The 26674-nt window shown below is 41.4% G+C and overlaps 2 protein-coding genes across 4 annotated transcripts in view; one reads left to right on the top strand and one right to left on the bottom strand.

Moving 5' to 3' along the window:
- Positions 1-5478, top strand: part of crtac1b (cartilage acidic protein 1b) — a 17665-nt gene extending 12187 nt beyond the window's left edge. The window contains exons 8-14 of the mRNA XM_068722442.1: positions 650-732; positions 969-1069; positions 1175-1343; positions 2411-2556; positions 3761-3803; positions 3909-4052; positions 4333-5478. Of these exons, the coding sequence (XP_068578543.1) occupies positions 650-732; positions 969-1069; positions 1175-1343; positions 2411-2556; positions 3761-3803; positions 3909-4052; positions 4333-4454 (808 nt within the window). The 3' untranslated portion in view covers positions 4455-5478. The remainder of the gene's footprint in view (positions 1-649; positions 733-968; positions 1070-1174; positions 1344-2410; positions 2557-3760; positions 3804-3908; positions 4053-4332) is intronic.
- golga7bb (golgin A7 family, member Bb) lies at positions 246-26674 on the bottom strand. Of its 3 annotated transcripts, none has more exons than XM_068722487.1 (7): positions 26578-26674; positions 21662-21787; positions 20633-20785; positions 16831-16932; positions 11647-15756; positions 6192-6251; positions 246-2542 (listed from the first exon to the last, which is right to left on the bottom strand). In XM_068722487.1, the coding sequence occupies exons 1-5, from the start codon at positions 26587-26589 to the stop codon at positions 15670-15672; spliced, it is 480 nt and encodes a 159-aa protein (XP_068578588.1). In that variant the 5' UTR covers positions 26590-26674; the 3' UTR covers positions 246-2542; positions 6192-6251; positions 11647-15669. The 3 variants fall into 3 exon arrangements, with proteins under 3 accessions (XP_068578588.1, XP_068578596.1, XP_068578580.1); XM_068722495.1 differs by lacking the exon at positions 246-2542 and having other exon boundaries at positions 5443-6251; positions 11647-11716; positions 15363-15756; XM_068722479.1 differs by lacking the exon at positions 246-2542 and having other exon boundaries at positions 5443-6251.

Raw genomic sequence — 26674 nt, 5'->3', positions numbered from 1 at the left:
AACTTTTCACCAAATGTTTTTTAGGAAGATGACAATTACAATCCAATAAAACCACAAACAATATTATTGAAAAATAAATGAGTAAAAAATAAATACATCAAAGTCAATGCTTAATTATTTAAGGTAGCATATTTTATTAAGTATGTCTCAACACATACTAATAATCATATAAGAAGTGCTTCCCTCTTGTATTAAATACAAAAGGGACAAAAAAATGAATGTATTTCTGATGTGAAGAGGAATGAAAGTATGAAAGTATTGTCAGCAAAATGTAGGTATAATATTATTATAAATTACATTAATGGAGTATTAGCACTGATGCATAAACATGAAAGCAACAATTTAATGTTGCAACTCGTTGAGGGGAACTCATTTGACCTACTTTAGGTATTCTTAGGTAGTTTACTTTGTAACAGTTTATTACATTTTATAAACGTAATCATATGTTTTGTTTTTACAATCTCAATCTGTAGAGTAACTACTAACTGTAGTTGTCAAGTAAATGTAGTAGGCCTACCTAAAAATTTAACAGAACTTGAATAAATTAACTTAGGTTATTTCCAACACTGCTTATAACTGTTGAACACTGCATTAGTATTGATGTTTTACACTGTTTTGATGAGTAATTGCTGTGATATTGATTTGATAGGGTGAGCAGGAGAGAGCATGGAGACCCCCAAATAGAAGAGTTGAATATTGGGGACGCATCAGAACCTGAAGGACGAGGAACCGGTGAGTGGCAGAACAGACAGCCGTCTTACAACAACCTCATACTTGCTATTCCAACATCTCACCATTAGATGGCACCAGAGCTCCACTAGGGCTTCCTCATGCGCTTCATAGAAAGAAAAAAAAGACTTGTTCCACATAGTTAGTTCTATGACTGTTGAAACATTATACTCCCCTGCATGAGGATAATACATGTTATGTAGGTATGTTTGCTGAAGTGTTTAGTTGCATCGTTACAGGGGCTGTAGCCACAGACTTTGACGGTGATGGCCGTCTGGAACTGCTGATTTCTCACGGTGAAAGTGCAGCACAGCCGCTCTCTGTCTACAGAGTCAACCAGGTGAGTGTTTGTGAGACATATTAAAAGCCTCAAAATCAGCGTGGCACTCAGCGTAGTGTAATCTTAACCATAATCCTCCCTTTTCTCATTCTGTCTGTGTTTTAGGGGACTACAAACGCGTGGCTGCGAGTGATTCCCAAGACCAAGTTTGGTGCTTTTGCCAGAGGAGCTAAAGTGGTGTTGTACACTAAAAAGAGCGGCCCACACACACGGATCATCGACGGCGGCTCAGGGTACCTGTGTGAGATGGAGCCTGTCGCCCACTTTGGCCTTGGTAAGTTTTAATTTCACACAAAATTGTCCTGAACCTGTAGCCTATCAATGACATCTTCAGATTGTTTTTTTTAATGCACAGCCTAAAACCCAATGATATTCACTTTACAATCATATACATTTGGGAAAAGCAGCAAATTGAATTTGAGTCGTTGAAACCAGCAACTGTTTGCCATTTTTTGCATAACAGACTTCATGTTGTTGACTAAGTCGCTGTTGATTGATTAATCGATTAATTAACTTACCATTCCAGCAATGCTCTTTGCTTTAGCTGGGTAAGGGATGGATAGAAAAGGGAAATAGACAGAATGAACAGAGAGTAGTAGTCAGAAGGAAAAGGAAAGCTCCTTGTGGAAAGCATTGTTTTAATACCTCCAGCCTGACTGGACACCCATGGGAGACTAAGTTGTCTGTGGGAGGGAGCTCGGAGGACAAAAGAGATGGTGGACAGGTGCTGCAGCTGGAAGCTGTCCTGGTTTGAGAGAAACTAGGTCCCTGTCTCCTTCTGCCCTCATAAGACTGTCAGCTGATGGTCAACCAGGCCTGGCAGCTCAGCCACTGCTGCCTCCTGTCCCTGTTCTGTATCAGGACTGTCCAATTGGAGGCCCCTCAATTTGAATGCTTGATGATTCCTCACAACACACTAAATGAGCAAACTTTCTACACCTCACGGCATCAGGAAAGAACTCCACATTTGCAAAAAAACAACACTCCTGGTAGATAGACTCCTCACCACTAAATGAGAGGGTGTCCCACGGGTGCAGAACAGGCGAAATATTCTTTGGCTCTCAGGCAGAACACCTGCTGTGTAGATCCCTGTCTGGCAAGGTAACTCAAGATCTGTTTAAATTAGAAATGCCACTTTAATTAAGGGCTGCAGAGGCCCTCTGGAGAGGGGCTGTCTCTATGCCTGATTAAAGTAGTTAATGGAGAGAGAAGAGTGCCACTCTGTCTCTCACTGTGTTTGTGTCAGTGAAAAAGAGAGGAAGCTTTATGAGCCCTTGAGAATGACTACAGGAATGTTCCTCTGTGTGTGTTGTGTCTGTTCTGTTCTGTTTGTCTGACCAGGTAAGGATGTTGCCACCAATGTCGAGGTGTACTGGCCAGACGGTCGTTCAGCTGCGCGACCCCTGGAGCCTTCAGACATCAATACGGTGCTGGAGATCCACTATCCAAGAGATGAGGAAGAAGTCACTCCTACTGTAGAAATAGAGGTACAGCGGTGATTCATGGTACTACATTCTCATCATCTCAAAGATCGTTTTGTAGGCTTAGCCACGTGCAAAATCGGAGAATGTGCTTCTTTGGCGCTCCCAATGGTCATTTAAGTGTTGCACTGAGATGAGGGGGCTCAAAAGAACTCATAAACTCCTGGCTTACAGTGCATTACCTGGTTTGTTCCAATCAAATTGAAAATGTCTGTGAGAACAGGAGCGCCACTGAATCACAACATCAACTGACATGGTAAGTGCATCATCTGCTTCATTTACTAATCTTGTGTTGAAGAGAATACCAGAGTCAAAGTCTAGTTTCAATACCCTGATTATTTAAGTTTTTTCCCAATTAAATTGTGTTAAGTCAAATCCCAACACAGCTAATGTTTAGGCCAGGTATTATTCTAGCATAGAGAGAGTGAACACATTGCACACAAAGTGTGAAGATTGCGAGGTTAATGAGGATCAGCGGTTCATTTTTGCCCCCAGTTAGCCTGGTCATGATGAGACCTCACAGATAATCACTTAGATTATCTGATGTTTCTACCACTCAAAAAACAAAAGCCATCACGATAACTTAAATATGCTACGGTTGGGTGACAAGTAAAGAAAAAACATAAAATGTCTATGTAAGGTGTTGGGTTCTCTAGAAGCCTCCAGTGCAGCTTCCATGTTCACTGGATTTGATTCTCTAAGTCTCAGGACGTCGACTAGATGAATAAACTGCATTGTTTCAAATAATGTTTCCACATTTGATGTTTTGATGATGATGTCACGCCAAAATCTCATATAGGTGTTCAGTATGGTTGGGATCTGGTGACTGAAGGCCATGGCATACTTTATGAGTCACACAATTTCCATACTCATCAAACCATTCTGGGACCTCTCTTGTCATGTTGGAAGAGAGCACTCCCCTCACCACAGAAATATTTCATTGTAGGATTAAGTTGATCCCTCATAATAACTTTGTGTTGATCAGCAATAACCCTCCTCTCTAATGGCATAAGTGGATCCAACAATGCCAGCACAAGCCCCCCCCCCCCCAATCTGAATGAAAGCATCTGCATTAGTTATGTTTCTCCACTCATTTTATCAGCTTTTCCATTTATTTGTCACCCGTCTGTATAATCACATTAAACAAACGTATATATATATCGAGTTTTATGGATTCTTTTAATCTAATTAGACTGATTGTGTCTTACAGTGTGGTCATGGGTTTGCACTGAATGAGAATGGCCGTTGCACAGGTAAGACACAAAGATGTTTCTGTTGACCACTCTATGCTTGTGTCCTTGTTTTGAATCAAGACAAAGAGCGTCTTTCCCTCCCTCCCTCCCCTCCCCCTCCCTCAGATGAAGATGAGTGTACCCAGTTTCCTACTGTGTGCCCCTCTGACCGCCCTGTCTGCACCAACACCTATGGCAGCTATAAGTGCCGCGCCAAGAGGAGATGCAACCAGGGCTTTGAGCCCAACGACGATGGGTCAGCCTGTGTGGGTGAGTGGTCCTGGCAGAGTTGGCATAGACTTAGCTGGATTACAAAGATCAGGAGAACAAAGCAAGCACTGCCAGAGAATGAGATGCCTTAAGCTGCCTTAATTACTCTGGTTTTGAGTAAAGGCTTAGAGGTGCTAGCATTCCTCTGACCGTGTCCCCTCTCTGCACCCCGCTGTCTTGCATGACTAACTCCCCCATGTGAATGAGCTCTCTTTCAGCCACAAAAACGCAGATGCTGGCTAACTTTTCCCTGCCCTCTGTTTTGCCTCTTTCTCTGCAGCCCAGGTGGCTTACTTTGGGGGGACGCGGTCCTCTGGGGAACGCAAGCGTTCAGGCCTTTCTTTCTGGATGCTCCCCGTCTCTGTGCTACCACTCGTCTCTACCCAGACTGGACTACTGTAGCCGTTACTCTCTCCTCCCCTTCCCAACTCTCTCCACTGCTAAATGGGGATGTACAAAAACTCTCGGAGCAAACTTTTCACTTCCACATCTACTCCTTCTTCTCCTTTGTGGATCTCTGCTATCGTTTTCCATCAGTTATTTACGGCCTTGCCTCCTCCTCACCGCTGCTATTTGTCACCTCTTGGCTCCCGGCCCCCTCTGGACTATAAAGAAATACATAAGGAGCATGCTCGCTGGGAGCTATGGGGTTCAGAACTATCTGTGTCACACCCGCAGAGCCCTCATGTCATCACCTGGCACTTATCTTAGTAGGACCTGAACTGAGGCCAAGTCAATAAGTGGAGCTGGAGCGTATAAACCTCTGCACATACAGTACAGCAGACAGATCTACTGGCTCCACAGACCACATTCATTAGAGACATGCTGAGACCCCATCTGTATGTCCACAATGTCACTATGTTAATCCTTACAATGTCCCTCTCATTCTTATTATGGGCTTTTGGGATGCTGAGGAAGACCAGGTCTTTACATTCTGTGTGTGAGTGTGAGTGTACTGTGCCCAAAGAGGCAGTCGGGTAGAGGAACATATGCCAGACCATCTGTCTCCGATGGTAGGTAACGCTTTATTACCTATTAATAATAAGTCAGCACACTGAAGAATATAAACACACATGTATGTGTGTGAGCACAAGAATAGGCAGGTACAATTCTATTTATTTTAAGTACAGTAGCTGGAAGGTGCACTTGAAACATAATTTATTTAGCAATTTTTAAATAATTTGGCACACATTTTAGAACTGTACATTTTAAATGAGCATCAGCTTCCAATATTTTTACTGCAAATATGAATCCCAAATGTATGTTGCTTATTTCTCTAAGATGTGGATTTTGAAGGACCATGATTTTTTCTGAAATATAGTTTTTTCCAATATAATATCAGACTTTAAAGGATAAGGCTGGTGATATTCCATATTATGTTATTGTCAGTCTCCTTAATTTCTTATAAATGATTTCCTTAAACTGGGCACTATAGTTTTTAGCAAATGTTACTCAAAAAGGAGTAAATTGTGTTTTTATTGTTATAGCAGGATAGTGTACAGAAAATAATAAAATAAACTACATTACCCAAATTCATTGTAATGAAGGAACGTGTCACTCAGTGCAACAGCATGGCTCACTGTGTTTTTATAATATTTGAACAACAACAGAGGTCTGTGGCACAGAGCAATAGGGTCAGTTCATTGCAGATTTTATTTAAAATATCACCAGATTTATCCCATGAAGTGTAAATATTAAGTGAACATTAACTAAGAATATTTAATGCTAATGACAACATGACGACCCTTTCCTCTCCTCATCCCATCCAGAGTTAGACTGCAACCACCGTCATAGCAGAGGATAGATTCATCGAGTGTTGGCTGAGCACTGACTGTGTGTGATGATTTATGGATTATTCACTCGCTGAGGCATGTGTTATATATTTTTTAAATATTTGGCCAAAAACCTCACACATTCCATTTAGGAAACAGCACCAGACTGACATCAGTCCCCGGGTCTGCTAATGAGCTGGACCGAAACCACAGATGCCACCTGTAAATATCAAACACTTCAGTCGAGATTTAGAGACTGAACTTATTTCTCTCTGAGATGTTTTTAATGAAAACCAAGAAGCAACAGAGCATGAAAAACTATTAAACAAACAATGATGGACGTGTTACAGCAATTAAAATGACTCACCACGGATCTCACGGATGCACGTCGCCGATGTTGTCATGCTCTCTGCGTCAGCCAAAGACTCTGGAGGAGTGAGAGAGATACCAAGATCACGTCCAATATTTGTCAAATATTTAAATGTTTACGCAGAATTGTTCACTAACAAAAATGTCAAAGAGGTTGAACTGAGGTGGCTGTAAAGATGTTATTGTAAGGACAGAGCGGGAACCTTTTTTGTAGTTTGAATCACACTCTTGGGTCAGACTTGAACTTATTATATGTAAGCTCCAAGTTTGCATGAACAGTAAGATCCACAAGTATTTATCAAAATTGCACGCTTTAAAAGCACATAGCTGTGTTTTCGACCCTATTGCTTACATTCACCTGCTTAATCTCCACAAACCAAATAACAATGCAGTCATCTGTCAAAGACATGGTTGTATGAATCCAGTTTGTATCTTTTCCTATACATGTGTTGAAATGGGTTGAGGCAATTCAGCTATTTTGAAGTTTGTACAGCAGAGAAAGGATACTACTGAAGATTGCTCACTATATTTGACAACTCTTAACTACATGTCCATGCCATATGCAACCAAACATACTGTTTACAGTATTTACTGTGTGGCCATTCAAACGTGGGGTCTCTGAAATCACAGGTCATTATACAATTCAAAATATAAAGCTTTTCTGTGTCCAGTGAAACTGGAATTTATTCAAAATATGAAGCAACGCTGAAGAAAATAAATGAAAACACAGTATTCACAGTGATGGATTATTTTGCTCAACCACTTTAGACATGCCAAGAAGTAGAGTTGCATGTTTTGGGGATAGAGTGGAAGTACGTGACTACAGAAAGGTAGAAAAACAACATGTTTATTAGAAACTACAATAACAGAATAGACGTCACTAAGAGCAAGGTAAGCTTTTCACTCTTTCTGAATTATGCCCAATGACCTGCAGGATGGATGATCTGTGTGTGTGTGTGTGTGTGTGTGTGTGTGTGTGTGTGTGTGTGTGTGTGCGCGCACGCGTCATAGTCACTGCCACGGCAATGTTTGCGTCCCAGAGGCTCCAGCTGTGTTTCTTTCTGCTGAAATGAATCAATGAATTCAAGTGGAGATGTCCCTGTGTAAAAAATGAAACCTGGAACACAATGCTCAATGTGTGTGTATCAGGGGGGTTTGGACCAGTGTGTGTGTGTGTGTGTGTGTGTGTGTGTGTGTGTGTGTGTGTGTGTCCGCAGTCTGTTTGTATGTGTGTATGAGCTCCATGTGGAAAAATAACTCAAATGCCCTTTTTTTTCTTGCCATCTTCAGACCACTAATTACAAAATGTCCCACAAGCAGCAATTGCACAATGTACACACGCCACAAAGCATTCACAGAAAATGACAGAAGATCAGATATACATGTTAAGATGATATGTGTACTGTACGGAAATTACCAGAAAAAAAGGAGCGGAAGGAGACGAGAAGAAAAAGCTGTATAAATGTGGATGTATACATTGTAGTGGCCATTTATTTTTGCTGCAGCCAAAGAGTATGTATGTTTACTTTCTCTTTAGTTTTGTAAAAAAAGCCGAGCTTGTCCCTGATGCAAACCATCGAGCAGGTTTTTCTGAGCTTCCTGAGTGGAGTGGTGCAGTGTGCAAACTCTCGTCTCCTTTGTCTTCAGGTCAGTGCAGGCCTAGTTCTGGTGATGCATTGGGGTTTGTTGTAGCCGGCGATCAAATTAACGCTTCATCACCCCTTCCTATAATTGCCTGAGCACATCTTAAGTAATATGATTTCAATTTATTTGACTAATTTCAAATGAGAACTAAAACAAATCAATGACATTACAGATTAAGCATGAAAGGCATCACACACAACAGTTGGCTGGTAAGTAGGTTCTTGTAATTGCTGCTAATTTCAAGCCATTTTTACAAGTACATTATTAATGCATTGCCATTTATTAATTTTCTTTACCTACAGAGTCACAAGAAGCTGGAGCAAATCTTAGTATGGTTTTTGTAACTTATTTGTGTCGCTAGCTATCATTTCTATCCCTTATAACAGCATTGTACTCAAGAAAGTAGCTGCTGAAACCTGGGAGCCTGGCCACCAACAGTTTGGCCATTTATCTAAACCATCCAAAATGTTGGTAACACTCACTCATTGCAAAGTAAAGCTGTGAGCAAGCACAAATGTGGCAAATATAGCAGGTCAAAGTCAAGCCAGGAAGTCATTGTTTTAAACCTGTATAGTTGTCTGACCTCTCATCAATCTGGCCCCGTTTGGACTTCTTTTTAGAGATGTTGCTGTGTTTCCAGATCGCAGCAATGCACTTGGTGACTATAATGTTATTATTTCTGATTATTACTTTCTTTAACTACAAAATAAGAAGTCTCCAATGCACCTGATTGACAAGGCCACGAATATGCAAACTCTGCTCAAGCTGGAGCACATGGGTCAGTCAGATGGGAGGCAGCAGTGACTGACACAGCACCATTTATTTGCCTTCAGCAACAGATCTAAGACGAAGGACACACAATTACCATGGTGATCAGAAGTGACATTTTAACTGGAACCACACATTCCCAGCCCTGGACGCTTAACATTGTGTTTTAATGTAGCGGATTTCTGGGCTGCACTGGGTAGGTCCAGTGGCAAACACAAGGGCTATCAATCACACAGAGGTTGAATGCAATGAGCGGATATTCATGCCAAAGCCAATAGGCAGGGCAGCAGTAAAGCAGGGGGAAAAAAATGGTTTAAAGGAGTCTCCAAACCCAGCTTAGCACAATAAATCAAGTGTGGTCAAAACATGAGAGACAAATCATGCAGTTTCCACAATGTGTTACCTTTTTGTCTCTTAAAAGAGCAACTCAGCATGGTGGTTTTCACGGCACAATTTCAAAACAAATATTGAAAATCTGTCTGTATGTTTAAACGGTCTGTGTGTGGATTGGGTTTTGTGTACAGACTGTCTGTGTTTGGAAGGGAGCAGTAGCACTGAATCTCTCTGTTTGTTGCATCACAGTGGTTTAATGCACAATCATAACTCAACGTGATCTTGAATTTGGGCAGATGTGGATAAATGTTTGTTGGGCCTGAGTGAGCACAGTCAGTTCTGATGCCTCATGAGACTCTGCGGTAGCGTTAACAAATCACTCTATGTGACTGAATTCCTGTTGTTTTGTTAGTTTTTGTTGAGGGAGGTGAACCAAATGCGTATTTGAGAGTGATTCCAGTCACAGGTGAGTGTCAAGAGCAGAATATACGAGTAAACATCCTCCTCTAATGTCACTACAGGCCTGACTTTTCTCTGATGCCAACTGCTTCTCCTGAGGAGCTTCCTGTTTAATGCATTACATGCAAGCACACAATTGCAAACGTCATTATAATGACTGCTCTACGTTTGCCAGGCACCGCTGCCAGTCAAAATATTTCTGGAACACAGAGGCAGCGGTGGGATACTGATTTTCTGTCATTTGCAGGAATAAACATTTTAATCAATCAATACCAGAAAGTGACTTTTTTCCCTACTGGGCGTCTGTGACTCAGACTGAAAAGAAATTGTGGAAAAGGTAAAGCAGGCCACTTTTTTCCTGTTTAGAGAACAAGGAATGAAAGAGCAGGGAGGCAGTAGAGGAAGCAGAACAGACAGAGAAAGTGTGGTGCAGCCAAAAAACGAGGAATTTTAAAACTTGGAAACTCAAAACAATTGTAGCAACAACTTGCAGCAGAAGGTGGGGGAAAAAAAGGTTTTCAGCAACAAAAGAGGTCTGTGTAGAGGGAGAGAGTAGCTTGTTAGCGTGAGAGTGACCTTTCCCCACAGGTGTTGAGATGTTTCTTCACTCCTCTGCTGTCTTTGAGAAAATATCAGTTCACTCTCTCCACTCCTGTGATCAACACTAAGCCTCAATATCTGCCAGAATGTTATCGCTAATGTTTGGCCTTATGAGCAGGCTATGATGGATCTACTGTACACCTCTTATACACACATGCTCACACATACACACGTGTACAAAGAGCAGTTTGGACGGTTGGCGCTGCAAAAAAATGTTCAATGAAACAAGTCGGTCTAACCTCAACCTACATTAAATAATTTGTTGGCCACTTGCGGCCAGTGACATTAACATATCATCACCTTATAAAGTTGATAGGGCCGTAGTGTTATTTGCAATTACACACCTAGCAAACATGGAACAGCATTACTATTTACTTAGAGCTGTGTTTCTTTACGCCCCTCAGGGGGGCGTAAAGAGCAAGGTCAACATAGCTGGGCATTCCTTGCTTTGGCTGGCCTTGACAAAACCTGAAACTCCAACTCAAGAATTAGATTTAGGGCTGATACTGTCACCACAATGAAGTACTTATAGAAATCACTATAGTTTTTTGGCTAAATGAAACTTTATTGATTGAATATTATCCATTTTCTAATCTGTCTGCTGTACCAGCTGCAGTACCAGAGGTGTAAAATGGACCTCAGCAAATCAGGACCAAGCATGAAAACATGATCCGAAGTGGAAGGATACAGTTGTTGTGCCTTCATCATTCTTTTAGTGTATGATATGCTGTGAAAAATATAAAGTGTTAATATTAGCGGCAGCAAAAATAAATAATTTGCGTCAAACTATATTCTTGTTCAGATTTTCTGCATCACCAACTGTATACATGTAGGTTCCTGTGGCGATGCATACAGTTTGCACTACTGTAATTGCATGGCTTTGTTTGGAGGCATTAATAACATACGGTTCAAACATTTGCATAACGTATTCCCCCGGCTGAGAATCTATTATTCGTAGAGAATATCAATGAATCTATTTGGTCTCTAAACACTCTCTTCCTCCAATGAAAACATCTTATAATTCTGGCACCTAGATCCACACGCTGTTTCCAAAGGAGTTGATTCGTGAAAGATGCTTTTAATAAACAATTTAAATCAGAAACTCTGAACACAACCTGCTATTGAGCAAGTTAGGTGTGACGCGTTATCATGGCGATCCAGCCATAGTTAAAAGCCAGGGGGTAATGGCCATCTTCGTGACATTGAAAACTCTGTTTTTAGACTCAACATACTTCACTAAGCCGTTCATCTTGCTTTACAAAAAATTAGGTACATAAGTATTAGCATCTAAATATAGTAGTAATAAAGTACCAAAAGTTAAAGTAATTATTATGCAGACCATCATACAGACTAATCATAAACATCAAATCACTGGATCATAATTAGTTATGTGTTAATGTGTACATCACTAATGTTGGCAGTGGTATAGGTGGGGCTATCTGTTATATTCTATATATACTGCTGGTAGCTTAATCCATAATAATACAACTTCATAATTCATTAGTTGATGTATCTTTGGTATTTATAATCTGAATCTGGAAAGTAACTAATGTTGTCAAATAAATGTACAAAATACTGCAGATAGTAGCAACAAATGGACACACTCATGTGAAGTACAATAACATCAACATTGAGGCCCACGAGTTTACCTTCCAGTCCTGACCACCTGGACATCCCGCCTTCAGGTGATACGACTTGGCCTCATTGTGAAGTTTCCTTCTGTGGACATCCAGAGAAGTGTATGAGAGAGAGAGAGGTAGTGTCGCCTCACATGAACTCAGACCAGAGACACAGCATTGAATGAGTTTCTAAACACTATGAGATGAACATTGTTAGATACCAACAGCTGGCAGTCACAATAATTCTCTTTCCACCAACTTCATCACACTTTATTCATCTCTTGGAGGCAGGTGAAACTCCTCTCCACAGGCTCTGAATAATAATCAGCTTTGAGAAAATTCAATAATATGTGAATTATCTGATGTAAACACATAAATAGCATCAAGATAAGATATAAATTCCTCTCTCTTAGCAGCACAACTGAGGGACTTTGTTGATTAGGGATTTTGCTTCTTGTCATCTGGCACTCGCTTTGTTTACACACACACACACACACACACACATCATGCAGCATTTAACATCAATGCAGGTTTTGTCTCCCCAACGACTTAAAGCAACTCACAGACGCTACACATCTCATTTACATTTTTAGGAAGACATCATATTGCACTATGAATGATCTCTCACTTGTAACAGCATAAAATACATACAGTACTGATGACTCCACGAGTCTGAACAAACTTGCTGCACTCTCAAATACAGTACAAGATAAATATAGGAAATGTGGGAATTTACATACAGAAATGGACTATACATCATCAGTTGGCCAACAAGTTGTATATGTCCGCCTCTCCTCTAAACTGTTGGCACAGAGGTTATCTTAATAGTCAGCATGATAGAGGCTCAAGGACCCAACGTTTAATCTTCTCTGTGATAGTATACATATATCTCAATGCACATCTTTTTTACAAGAATACATTTTAAATCTTAATCTTCACTCCCTTGGTTGTCATCATTAATCAAAGTCGTTCTTGAAAGAACGAGCTACATACCGCCTGATAACTTGTCACACAGTGCTTCTTTTTCACCTTGGCCTTAAAGGATAGATTCAGATTTGATTTTAGTTCATCTACAGTAAACTACTCACACACCCATATATTCATTTAAAAAGCCATTGAAAGAGTTCTTTTTTGTTGTAAACATTGCTTCTGTAATTGTACCTGCTCTTTCAATGTATATATGGCTGGAGGTCAGACCAACTGTGCCAAACTTTGAACCGTTAGCTTGGCTAAAAATGTGAACATATCCCTTAAGACCTTTAGTCTTTGGATTTGGCACATTTCAGACTTTTCCCCTGAGCAGCATCATCATCATCATCATCATCACCCCTCTGTTTACCTCCATAATAATAACTGACATTGTTCTGATTACTAACAATATCATAAGCTACATTATCACCATTATTTAGGACAGAATTAAACGTAATCTTCATTTTACAGAAGATAAACAGCAACTCACAGCTGTACAGACGATATGCTTTAGCTGCTCTGTCACATGATGCCCAAAATATAGAGAATATCAAAATGTTAAAAATGTATTTAGGGAATAAAATTGGGCAACAGTGACGATTTGAAATTGAATAGCATTATGGCATTTCCATCCTCTTCTTTACACTTCACAAACTCAGCATGAGTAATCATTGACAAGCATGTACAGTGCAGTTCTTCACCCGTACACACTCATTGTTTCTTTTTCTTAATACATTGTCCAATGAGCTCCTTTATCCGCTAATTGGCAGTGTTGAGTCAGTTTATAATTGGTCAGTCCATCAGCTCCAGGTTGGGTATCCATTTCCACTGGGATGAAACATGAAGGCATCAAAAAGAACAGGAGGCTGAACACAAGCACAACTAAACTCAACTGCTGTGGTCTTTGTCAGTTCCTCTCTAACATCCAGGAAGTAAAAAGTCGAGTTGAAATTACACTTTGGCTGGTTGCAAGGCAGAGGCTCTGCTGAGGGTTTTGCGCAAAGCTAACTGTGGCTAAACAAGAAGCAAAGGGCTACACTCCCAGAGTTGATTTATAGATCATGTTATGACACGAGTTGAAAGAAAACAAAACTGAAATTGGAAAAATAAAGAAGGAGACAGAAACTGTGGAAACAGAAGAAAAAATGCAGACACTAAAACAGGGATATAGCTTTTCAGTTCTGGTCTTTGGTTAGACATTGTGTGTGTGTGTGTGTGTGTGTGTGTGTGTGTGTGTGTGTGTAGGTGTGTGTAGGTGTGTGTGAGTGCTGTCGACTGGCTTCAACATTTCTCCAACATAACGATCATCTTTTGTGTCCTCTGCCTCCACACACACAGAAGCCAGACAGGATGCACTATTTTTAATACGAAGAGAGACAGAACTTATGCTCCTCAGGCTGCATTGTCATACTAGAAAGGAACCTACAGGGCAGTGCGATAGTGTGAATAAGTAGTTTTAGATGAATATAAGGTTTCACTAAGGAGCTAGAAATGATATTAATCTAATATCTTTGTTTTTACGTTCAGCATTTCTAGTGATTTTACTTTCAGAACTTTCTCAGTCTGACCCTAGAGGGAGCTACAACTGTGTTTCACTCACAAAATGTCATAAGAAGTCGCCCCTTAAATTTTTGATGATACAAACCTGACAAATGACAGATGGCATCAATGGACCGAGAGACTTTGATGATAGAGAAATTTCAAAAATAAAATCTTCTTCTGCAACATCTTCCTGCATTTCTCAATCCTATCGTGTGCATGTCAAATAAAGACTATGTTCTAGATGTCTATTTTTTGATTGAGGTACTGATCTCTGAGTGTGCTGATTCTCCTACACACACCAGTTTTTAACAGTCATACTGGTAACATTCAGTAAACAGCTGAAGAGTAACAGCACACACGATTTTCTTTCCCCGAAACCAAATGTGTCAGTATGTTCGGTTCTCATTTGGGACACTGATAAATGCTTTTTGACATCTCCCTAATGATTAGCAAGCTCTCATCTCACACTAGGAAAGACAGGGATTGATGGCACAGACACATACACAACACACTGGATACATGTACATGTTTGCTTGGGTTTGCTTGCGTTCCCAATGAGCTGAGACCACAGAGAATATTGTTTGGCTAGGTCGACTCCAACTCCATGTCTGCCAGAATCTGTGTGCAGGAATACATGGCCACTAGCCACTGGTGTGTGTATATATATGCATGTGTGTGCATGTTGCTAGTGTCTGTATGTATGAATGTCTGTATACCTGGCAGACATTTGGTTCTGTACATTTGTGTGGGTGTGTGTGTGTGTGGGAGTGTGACCTACAGCTGTGATGTGGATCACTAGTATCCACTGCTGTGAATGAGAAGGATAAATCATCCAAGGTGCTCTCTGTTAGCTGTTTGATATTGAAGCCAAATGCATGTGAACAGAGCATAGAACTGAGTGGTCCCACAGCGGGCCCAATTTGCCAGCATTCAAAGCGGCTTTACCCCAACCACCTGACATTAATGCAATCATTCAGCAAGACCTGAGAACATTGGGTCTCCCAGGAGGCTGGGTGTTTTCCTCCTTCAAGACTTCCCTGCCAATGCGTCAGCAGATAGATACAGTGACAGTGACTGTCCTGAAAACTATCAAGCATAAATATCCAGTCTGATCAAAGCTAAGCCTGCTGAGTCAGCCATAGGACGGAAATGCTGTGACTCATGGAAACAACAGACTTGATGGAATGAGAGGAAAAGGTGAACAGAAAAATTGGAACAAAAGAAATCGTGATTACTTTGGTTCGGATAGCTGTTGGAGAGTGAAATATATTCCCTCACAGGCTTGTACATGTGACTGCTGTCTATGTGTGGGTTCTGTTGTATATTCAGTTATCCAGTGTGTTTGTGTAAGCCAGCTCCTGTTCTCGAGGTGGTACGTCGTAAGCCCCAGCAGGGAGAGTGTGAATGCTGTGGATCACCTCCTCGCCTTTTTGCTATCCACTTGTCTTAGAACCTGGTGCTCTCATGTTTCAGCATGCGGATGTTGGTAAGCGTCCCGCTGCCCCTGTGGTGGTACCCGTAAGCCTGGCGCTGCCCCTCCAGTCACCGAGCGCCGCTGCCTGCCGACGACATGCTGCTGCTGGGACTGGAGCTGCCTGAGCCCCGGTCTTCAAACACGCTGATCTCTAGCTGAGGACACGGAGAATGTCAAGGATCATCATGACAGAGAGAGTATTAAAATACAGGGTTAAGAAAGTGCTGGCAGATACAATTCCACAATCCTTGACAAGTCTGGATCCTGTCATATCCAAATCCTCTGCTCACTTACAAGCTTAAAGCTACAGCAGACTACAAGACTTTCAAACCAACCAGTTTCTGTACTGCTCACACTTCATTTTTCATCCCAGGGTGTTGTCATGTTAATCTGAGGGTGCGCAGCCTAAACAACTGATCTCAGATGAGATGTACTCATGAGATTTTCCTACTTGGAGAGATCAGTGACAGTGAATGAGCAAAATAAAACAAAAACACACAAGAAGTCACTGTGTCTGCTGCCGCTGCTGTTTCCTCCCTCTGCGTCACAGGTTTCCGCTCATGCCCTGTCTCAGTCTTGTCTCCAAGGTGCTCCGAATACAATTGAATCTTCTTTTTGCTTGGAGCTTGTTCTTTGCGCCAGATCTGTGTGATGGTCTACAGGACACATTCTCTCTGTCTCTCTCTGCCTTTTAACTACATGAGGAGCTGTGCTGGGATCACTTCAACTGACAAGGAGAGACACATATCTGGCCTCTTCAGGTTAGAAACATTTGAAAAGATTGTGATAGAGCACCTTATTTTGGAATGAAAAAAAACAGAACAAGGCCTTAGCAAACAAATGCATATACACCTTCATCTGCTGATATATTACATCACCCTGTTTCCTTTTTACGGATCATGCATGCATTTTCCGGCCTTGCCCTGCTTAAGAATTCCTCCTGGGAACGACAGTTGGCCATTGAATAGCTCCTCTGCAGCAGCTCGAGTTTAAGTGCCTGATTCAAGGGTATCTTGATGGTAATACATGAGGAAGAGGTTGTAGTCGTTTATCCAGCCAGATGTATCTAAAAGTTCCAGTGATTCTGACTGGTGACCTTCCACTCATGAAGCCTGGTTTCTGTAGCCTCTAAACTACGACCACCTCCTCTCAGTATTTTATATGCCTAACTGCCCTTTATCCTTTATCTATTTGTTACACACTTACAGCAGCAGATGAGTTAAGGATACAACCCTCATTCCTCTCTCTATGGGGTCTGTGAGCAGCAGACCTCTAGGAGTGTAGATCTTCTCATTCTGCTCCTGGATGTAGCCTGATATCTTCTTCAGCACCTGGAGTGAAACAGGGGGGCCGGGAGGGGTTAGAAGAGGACAGAGGTACATTTGGAGAAAATCCAGATTTGATAAAAAACATTGGAGGCATAATGAAAACCTAAAAACACAAGCAGAACGTGTGATCTAGCAGAAAATAATCTGAAAAGACATTCCAACTGGGGATCTATTAACTTCATATTGCTTTACAAAGTGTTACATGTAATAACCTAAAGGAGGCTAAACAAGGGCAGGGCTGCAGCAACTTTAACCTCCTCGTCTGTTGTCTTGGGTGGAAAAAATGAAAAATGGAAGAAATAAGTTTGAAATACTTCTGCGCATAGTAAGCATATACGGCATTCGATACTGACTTTTTCGAGTCATTGCCCATCTTTATTTTTCCAGAACATTATATTCTAAACTCAAAGTAATTCCATTATGCTCTAAGTACGACAGTTATTTTTATACATCCACATGTCAAGCAAGGCTGTATGAATTGAATTACTAAAATTGACGAGCATGAGCTTTTCTCTTTCTGAAGTTTTCCATTTGGAAGCTTTAGTTTCTAATTCCAAAGATGGCTCTCTCAGGCTAAATGTCATGCCTTGGTTAACTGTCGGAGCAATTTGGAAACAATCTAAAATTTGAGGTGCACAGTTTATTTGGATTGCATTGGCACTGGAGTCATTTCTCAGTTTTGCAAGTGAGTATTGCATCAAATGTGCTAAAAACCACAAAGCAGCAATGGAGTGAAGCTGAGCACTGAGTTCAGGCAATGCCTTGGCACACAAATTCAAACAAGCATGCCTGTATTCATTCTCCCACGCATTACAAATGCGCTCCAGTTTGCCCTGAAAACTAGAAGAGTGTTCAAGCACCGTGATGTCGTCCCATGGTGCTGCTGATAGCAACCAAATGAATGCTGACTGATGCCCGGTGATGCTAAATGGATAGATATTAGCTAAAGTGTCATCATTTGAGCAGCTTATTCAGCCTCAGCTATGCTTCTGTGGACATCTACAATGCTGATGTGCCATGCCTCTGCCTAACCATGTCAATCAGCTAAAGCACGCTTCACTGGGCCTCATGTACACAGAGAGAGCTGTCACCACTCTTAAAAAGGAGGCGCAATCTTTAGTCTGTCTGTACTAAAACAACACACATTTGTATCACTTAAAGAACAAAAAAAAAAGAATCACAGCATTACATACTGTATATTCTACTGTATATTAAAAGGGGTGGGGGGACAATGTTGCTCTTATTTTTGTAGCTTTAGCACATTCGTTAATTGTTGAGGTATGGCAGCATGGCGAGTCCAGTTGAGCTAGAAACAAAGCAAACATTTACCCATAGCTACACCTGAGAATCTGGATAATTTAGTTGTTTTGTTTTTTTAAACCTGACTGACTTCTTTTTATCAGTTAATTGTTATAACTACAAAAATAAGATCCAAGTTTCAAACTACAATTATTCTTTGAAGTTTGCTGTATTGAGATGTAACACCTTTGCATCTGATTTATTAAACATGACAGATTCACTTCCCCTTTTGTAAGTTAACTAAAGGTCAGCGCAGCACTCAGCCCTGAGAGATTAAAACAATAGAGACTGAGCAACACACTGAGCAGCGCTCCTCTGGGATGTCAAAGGCCTGTTACAGCTGCAGGCACAGCTGCTAATATAGTGACCCCTGCTAGTGGAGACTAAACCACAGACGAATACTTCTTTCTCCCACTGGAAGAAGAGGAAAGAGAAGAGCCTTTTCCAATAAAACGTCTGGATGCTGTTACAATCGGGGAGCAAACAAGACCTTAATGATCCCTTAGTGAAAAGCCATAAGGAGCAATCAAAAGGCCGGTGGTTCGCTCCATTGAGCTGCTTTATATCAGTCAGATCTATGTCAAGTGTACCTAAGCAGAAAGCAATCAATATTCGTTGAGGAACAATGACTGTATCTCCACAAACACAATACAAACGGTGTCTTTCGTTATAAACGCCATCAAAGAGAAGAATAAGAGACACACAGAGGCCTGACTAATGGGGTTATTGTGGTCCAGGGAAAAGGCCAATCCTTTCACTGCGAGCAAGCTCTCAGGGCAGCTCAATCCTCTTCAGTGCAACAATATGACAGTCAAGTATACAAGCTGTGCCGCTGCTGTACTGGCATGTCTGTGACAGCCCTTCAGGAAAAGGCTTTGTGAGTGTGTGTATATCGCCTAAGAAGCAAAGGTGTCACAGTCTGTTTCACACACATGCCAACCAGTGTTTATTCCTCTGCTAGAATGAAAGTTGTTTATGTCACCAAGTGCAATATAAAGGGAATTATGTGTGTATACATATGTCTGAGTGAGTCCCATATGCGCAGGCACATTCTTGTGAATAATAGAAGAACAAAAAATAGGAGATGGAGGGCATATAGTATGCGTGAGGGAAGTTTTATAAATGCTTGTGCGCTCATGTATCTGTTCTGACTTGCTGGGCGCAATCAGTGTCCTTTGATAGGGTGAGATGTAAGCATTGGGAGCTCCAGTGAATCTGCACACTGATCCAGGCTTACTGGTGTGTGGCCTCTTTATCAGCACACACACACACACACACACACACACACACACACACATACCTACACAAACAGCATCAACTTGGGTGGGTACATTTGATCATCGTCAGTCATCATCCAGCCAAGATGATCAAGTTAAACAAGTAAATAAACATCTCTCCTGTGGGGTTGATAGCATCTGAGCGACTCAATGGAGCGGCACCCAGCTGACAGGGAGATGAAAGGAGCCTCAGGCCGGGCCGTTTGTGCATGGCTTCAACACAGCAACAAGTCCTTTTGTGACTTCTCGGTCAAGCTCCCTGGCAGTACCCCTGTACCGCTTTGATAAACAAAACGCAACAAGACTAGGGAGATGAATGCTGTGGGTGACAGAGATCAGAACATAGAGGCATGCTGGGACTTCACGCTACACTAGTTTCATCTAAAAACTCTGGCAGGTACCCACACAGTCACAAGAGGATTAATCAAACTCACGGTATGACAAGCTCTCAGGTAGTGACAAGCTGCAACACAGCCACACAGAGGTTTAATCACCTGTCCTTTCTCAAGATGGACACCTTGGTTTTGCGGAAGGTAAATCCATGTTACAGTTAGCGTGCTATGCCTTGCCCACCGACACGGAGGTGTGGGCTTAAGATCTGGTTGCAAAAGCTAGTGGACGGACAGCTGAGTCGAAAATTGCGCAAGAGAGAATCAGATCGTATCTCATGTTTTTTTGGCTGTGCTGCTTGTGTCAGTGGGTGTAAATAACTGTGTGTTCTGACCTCAGAGAGCCATAGTGCATTAAAACACACAATTGAATGTTTATGGGTTCTAGAGAGAGCAGGCTTCCATAAAAATGGACAGTAAATAAGTCTTGAGGATGGGCAGTGGAGTTTATAACAACCAGCTGTACAGTTCATGAATATTATGATTGAGCTGAAATATTCCTACAACTACACACACTAAGAGGATCCAGATCCATTCAATTAATTTGATATCTTTAATATTTGAATATTAAAATGATTTAAATATTTGTCATGGCAGCACACTAGGGCCTTTCTGTGGGGAGTTTCTGTGTTCTCCCAAAGCCTGCGAGCGTTTCTTCTATCCGTCGTAAAGAAGAAAACACTGAGTAACCATACAAAAAAAACAAAAAAACAAATAATTCACCATTTTGTTGTTTACCTTCTCATAGCGCGTCTCCATGCAGAGGAAGACGATATAAGCTGTTGCACAAGCCAAGCATCCTTCCAGATACGACTGACCTCCAATTTTTTCGGCCTCCACATAGTAAGAGTTCAGCGTCTTCACCGTCTCCTCGAGCAAGGTTCGCTCAATCTACTTACAAACACAGACAAAGATCCAGGTAGAGATATGGAGGCATGCGCACACACATAAGGACCGCGAGAGTGAGAAGTGTTCTGGCATAACTGTGGGAGCAAGCTGTTCAGCTATAAAACAGCCCGCCAAACATACCAGCTGCATTCTGCTCAACCCAAAGTACTCCTACTTTGTCAAACCATTTATTAACACACCTCACTTGAAGACTAAGAAGAAACTTGAGGCTAAAATGGAAAATTACTCATACGTGTGACAGCAATGGGTAGTGGTTTGAGCATCTGACAGAGAATATTTATATTCAAAATGTGTATTAATGGTCCTCTGTGTTCCTCTCTGTGTTCATGTTTCTTTCTGGCTCTGGTGTGGGGACTGCCTGCTTCAAATGCTAATTGCTAGACACATCTGCAATGACATCCCTATATAACATAATTTGCAGATGCTAATACAGAAAGGTAAAAAGAGCAAATAAACAACGAATTCTCTCGCAGTTCCCAAAGTAGGAGAGAGGAAATAAAAGCTTTAGGGCTCATTATTTATTGCTTCTGAGCACTAACAGAAGACTTTTAATAAAGTTATAATGCTAATTTATTCTTTTGCGATAGAACTGCAGGATGTGAGAGGTCATGCCACACAAGTTTGTATCCATTTGTGGATGGAGAGGAAAGACAGAGTGCATTTACCTACAAGTCCACATCCATCATTCACAGGTGTTCTTTCATCCGGTGCACCATTGTAGTAATCGTATTACCTATATTGAGCCATCACTCGTCCTGTGTTGGAGAGTGTTGGTGTTGTGTCAGGCGAGTTGGGATTTTGTCAACATATTTGCCTGGCTGTGTATATGTGAGTGTGTGTGTTTGTATTTGTGCTCACCCTGTTGTCCAGGTCTGAGGGGAACTTGGTCTGGAAGCGGCAGATGGTTCCTTCGCTGTAGTCTCTCTGTACAAACACCTTTGTGACCAGCGATGCACTGTGCCTCAGCTCCTGAAGGTTATGAAACTGAGCAGGTACACAACAGAGGAAAAGCTCACGTTAAATATGTGGTCCAACATGCATTCATATTCATGACTTCATAGCGTAGCAGGTCTCTTTGATTTAGTGTTTCGTAGATCTAGTGCTACACAACAGATACAACAGAGAGATACAAAAGACCCGAAACCATTTTACTATACTGAATGCTCGATCTGAGTTGTATTTTTAACTGACAACACAGGTGCAACAGGGCTACACGGTGAGAGAATGTTAGAGAATCAACAGCAGCGCAGGAGTAGTTAGCACTCTCACTGCATCCCTCCAGCATCAATAATCCCAGTAATAATGAACACTTTGAAAGACACCCCTTCACAGCACTTTGGTGTTTTTGTGAGTGGTGTGGTTTACACCCAAACAGTTATTCCCCTGAGAAGAATACAGCAGCATGCAAGTGGGCCAGTGTAACTTGCCCCCTGCTGATCTAAATTACTCCCCTCAAGAGGATGGCAATTAGAGATACAGTAGGAGTGTAAAGTGAGGGAGAGAGGGAGGGGGAGAGAAAATATAGTGAGAAACAGAAAGAGAGGCACGTTATCATTTGAGAGCCTTTAAATATGAAATGAAAACGACATATTTCCCGTGTTCACCCTTATTTTATTCACTAAACATAATTTCATGGATAGTTTGGCTAGCTTCTGCAGAGTTCTAATTGAAAGCAAGCAGAGTCTCTGCATGTATGAGCCCGAGAGAGTCATTTCCAAGTAAGAAGGCAGAGTACAGTGGCAGCCTTTCATCTCTATACAGGGAATATCACTCACAACCAAGAATAGCATCCAAGCTGCTATTTCTGTCAGCCAAAAGCCAAAATCACCTCACAGCCACTAGATCGTTCTGCCTGCCAGAGCTTTTAATATCCTTCTTTTTGCCTTCTCCGTCTCTTTAACACTGCCCCTCCCCGGCTATCTTCGTGCCATCATGATGAACAACAAGTCACTCTATTAATAGAAGCAATTATCACGATCGAGAAACATTTATCCGAGAGTCAGTTGGCCGAGAGTTAGATTCATCAAGATTAGAAATGTTCTTTGTTCGTCACTGTAAAAATGTGTGTAGGTGACTGTATGTATATGTGTATACATTATATACATGGAAGTATATGTGTAAGCAATACAACAGGGAACAATATTCTTTTAAAAGTAGAGGCCTGCATTCAAACTGTACTTGAGTAGGTTCAACGTATTTACTTCTAACAGATATTAGCAGTAAAAAATACTCAAGTATCTGAATTAAGAATTGAGTTTAAACCTCATATGTCAAATTTTGTGGATTTACATGCTTTCAGGTTGGTTAAAAAAAAATTAGGGAAAATGGAGGGGAGGAAAGAGAGACGGAAATAAGTCAAGTAGGATGGAAAGAAAAGGAGATTAAAAGCATTGGAAGAAAGAAATGAGGACATATGGAAGTAACCAATGAAGGGAAGAGGTAATAAGTATGATAAGGACATAAATAAGGACAATGCAATGAAAGGTAGAGGAAAGGTAAAAGTAATAGAAGAACGAGATAATGAAAGAGAACAACAACAATAAAGGAAATAGAGGAAGAAAGAAGAAAGGATGCCGGTGTTTTTGTTGCTAGGAGTCCAGTTCAGAGGCTTCAGAGTGTCACATGCTCTGCATTCAGGCCAGTGGGACATCACGGTGTGTTTTGGCTTGTTGTTGGCCTACTGACCTCTGTCTTACATCTCTGTGCTACATGTCGCTCACAGCTGAGCAAAGCAAGCAGGAGTCATGTGTCTCTGTGGCAGCCAAACACTGAGTCCAGTTATTTGTCCAAACATGCGATTCCTGAGGACATCCACTCCCCTGATTTTAGTGGACTTTTGGTCCAGAGTTTAAACTGATTGATCAAATAGGGACGTTGTGGTTAAAGGTCAAAACTGATACGTCTTTCAGACTGAGCTTGTGCCCTCTTACAAGTTATTTACAACTCCCAAAGTGCTCTTTCTGCTTTGATGACAGAGGACTTCATCAAATATTTAATTTGTCACGTGGTGTTGATGTTAGTGGGAGAGCGGTCTTGTCTGTGTCCATTTTCGCCTTAATAAAGATAAAGATAAATGTTTTCTGCTGGCAGAGCGCTGTTTACTTTCCTGCGTGGGTGATCGGGGTTCAAATCCAGTCTATTACTGTGTCTAAATATAGTACACAAGCAGACGGCAATGTTGAAATGTCATACTGATCACACAAGACGCTATTAAGAAGCTCTGCCTCATGTGGCACTGTCTGACTTCTGCTTCCACTCTCACACGGTTTACTTTATGTTAAATTTTTGTTTGCACATTGAAGAACACAGTGAAAATGAGTTAGAGAGGGAAAGTTATCACCAGTTAAGAGGCGTATTAAAACATATTACATTAAGCAAACAACAAATGAACAAAACAGTACAGAACAGTACACAAGTAAAGTACAGAAAATTATGCATTTCATATTTTATGAGTCGGAATAGTCACTGGCTGACCAGACAAATAAGAAGTGAATAACCAAACTACTGTACTTCAATTAATACCAGAAGTAAAACATGACACATGATGTATCAATGACCCCTCATGACCAAAATAAAAATAGATTTCCATTTTTTTATATTTTCGGTGTCATTCCTACTCTGATATCCTCCCATTACGCATTTCCTCCAGCTTGGATCTGTGGGTCTGTGTTTCTCTCATTGCCATGACATGTTTCTTGAGTCTAGTCACTCCGACTCAAGGAACACATAGCGCCAGCATGGGTGAGTGCTGCCAATGGGCAGATAGTGCAACGGGCACACACACAATTACAGCATGCGCAGTAAATACACTCAGAGCTTCAAAGCCCTTTCAGCATTTTTCTTACTTTCAGCCCTCTCTTTTCATCTCTTCATAACTAGTTTTCTGCCATTGGGAGTAACATGTTTCATGTTCGTTGCCAAGCTGGGCTGGCCAGAGGTCTATAAATCATTGAAGTTTAGACAGTGTTGACAAAACAGTCAAATTTCCATGACATCTACGTGGAGGATCAGTGTCTGTGAGGCCAAAGCTGGAAGAGGAAATCTCTTTTGGATAAAGGTGGAGCATTGTTCCAGTGGAGAGCTGAGCCTGTTCCAGCTTCTGACATGATTGCTGTGCTTCGACACATTATTCGTCAACAGTGCAACACTGGAGCCAGGGCTAGCATACAGACTGAGAGGAGGATCTGGCAGTAGTGGACTTAATGGATCCAGAGACCGTCCATGCAGCACAAACAGTCTGCGGTATGAGCTGAGTGTTACTCAGTCGCTTAGCGTATTCATTTTCAGACTTGGAATACAATAAATGTCATCGTTCTAATATAATATGAGACAGAGAAAGAGAGAGAGAGGCAGGTGGATAAATCAAGAAGAGGAAGTAAACTGTGCTGCTCATCTCAAACTCCAATCACTGACGGTTACAAACTGCAGCAGCCTCTTTGCAGTTACTATGCCATCGATAATTGATGGACCATGGACATAAAACCTGTCCTGGCTGCACACACATGCATTTTTGTGCACGTGTATGTGTGTAATTGATGGAGCTTGGACAGGGATGCTGGCATACCACCAAAGGAGATCAGGGTCACTCTGTCGATGTCTTGCAGGCTCAGAAAAAAAAACAACATAATCATAAATCATGCCCAGCTTACTGTCCTCTGCACCTTTACCTGCAGCAGCATTATGCTTGAACTTCAGCTTCACCCCCTCTTATAGATTGGATGCTTTCAGATGTATCCAAATACACATGAACACACAAACTTACACTATTGCCTGCACATATTGCTTGCACGAGTGTAAACTGGCTCCAACTTGCAAAGAAATGGCTGTCTCCTCTAGTGAGATTAAAATTATGATAACTAAGGCAGCTATGTCTCCAGCATTATGGTGACATCACCAAGGACACAAAGAGGGGGAGGAAAAGTGCTGGCCTGAGAGCTACCAGGCATTACTGAGGCTAAAAATACACCAGCAAACACTCCTGGTGCTGTTTGGAGTAACTAGTTTTATATGTGACATTGCCTAAACAATACCACTCCAATCATGGAATTCTCTTCTGATGCATCTTCTGCTTATGCTGTAAGTTGCCAATCATGTTGATTGCATGTAATACAGGCATGAAGAGAGCTGAGTATTGAGAGCGGATTCACTATGTGGCTCATTTAAAACGCAAGGACAAAGCCTTGTCAAGCTAATTTAAAAGTATGACAAAGGGAAAGACAGAGGGAGAGACTTTCCCTGTCCATGGTGCTGACTGCTCCATCATCATCATCATCATCATCATCATCACCACCATCATCATCACTCTCATCAGGCTTCAAGGCTTTGAGCCTATACTGGATATTCTCCACATTAATGACATTGTTTTTGTTTCTTACTAGAAAATGCATTAAAAAGCACTTGGTATGGTACAAAATTAAAAAAAGGAAAAAACTGAGGATATCTGCCTGTAATTACAGAGCTCATAAAGTGAGATGAAAGTAAGACAAATATTTCCACGCGTGAAGATAACGTGACAGCACTCTGCTATACAACTTCAAATTCGCAATAAGCCAGGTCCAGTCGGCCGATTTGATTGAATTAAGATTCAACATTCATCACAATAAAACACATAAATTGGAGGCACAACAAGCAAGATATTCAGTTTACAAGACTGCGTTTCTCAACCTGCATTTAGAAGAAGAAAAAAAAGAACAAACGGAGGTACAGAATCATTTTGTCGGCTTTGTTTATAAATGTCTAAAAGAAAAAGGCAGCGGAAGAGCTTGTTTTCGTACCTCTGTCGCCATATTGCAGTAAGAGGGTGCAGGATCAGTCCCGTGCTGAAAACGACAACCGTTTGCTCGCGCTGTGTGGGACAACGCGACTATGGGC

This window comes from Cebidichthys violaceus, unplaced genomic scaffold (assembly GCF_023349555.1).
Source record: "Cebidichthys violaceus isolate CVI_PGR_0920_01 unplaced genomic scaffold, fCebVio1.0.p SCAF_10, whole genome shotgun sequence".
In the NCBI taxonomy this organism is placed as follows: Eukaryota; Metazoa; Chordata; class Actinopteri; order Perciformes; family Stichaeidae; genus Cebidichthys; species Cebidichthys violaceus.
The sequence above is the reverse complement of the archived record's forward strand: the minus strand, read 5'-3'. Positions and strand labels throughout refer to the sequence as shown.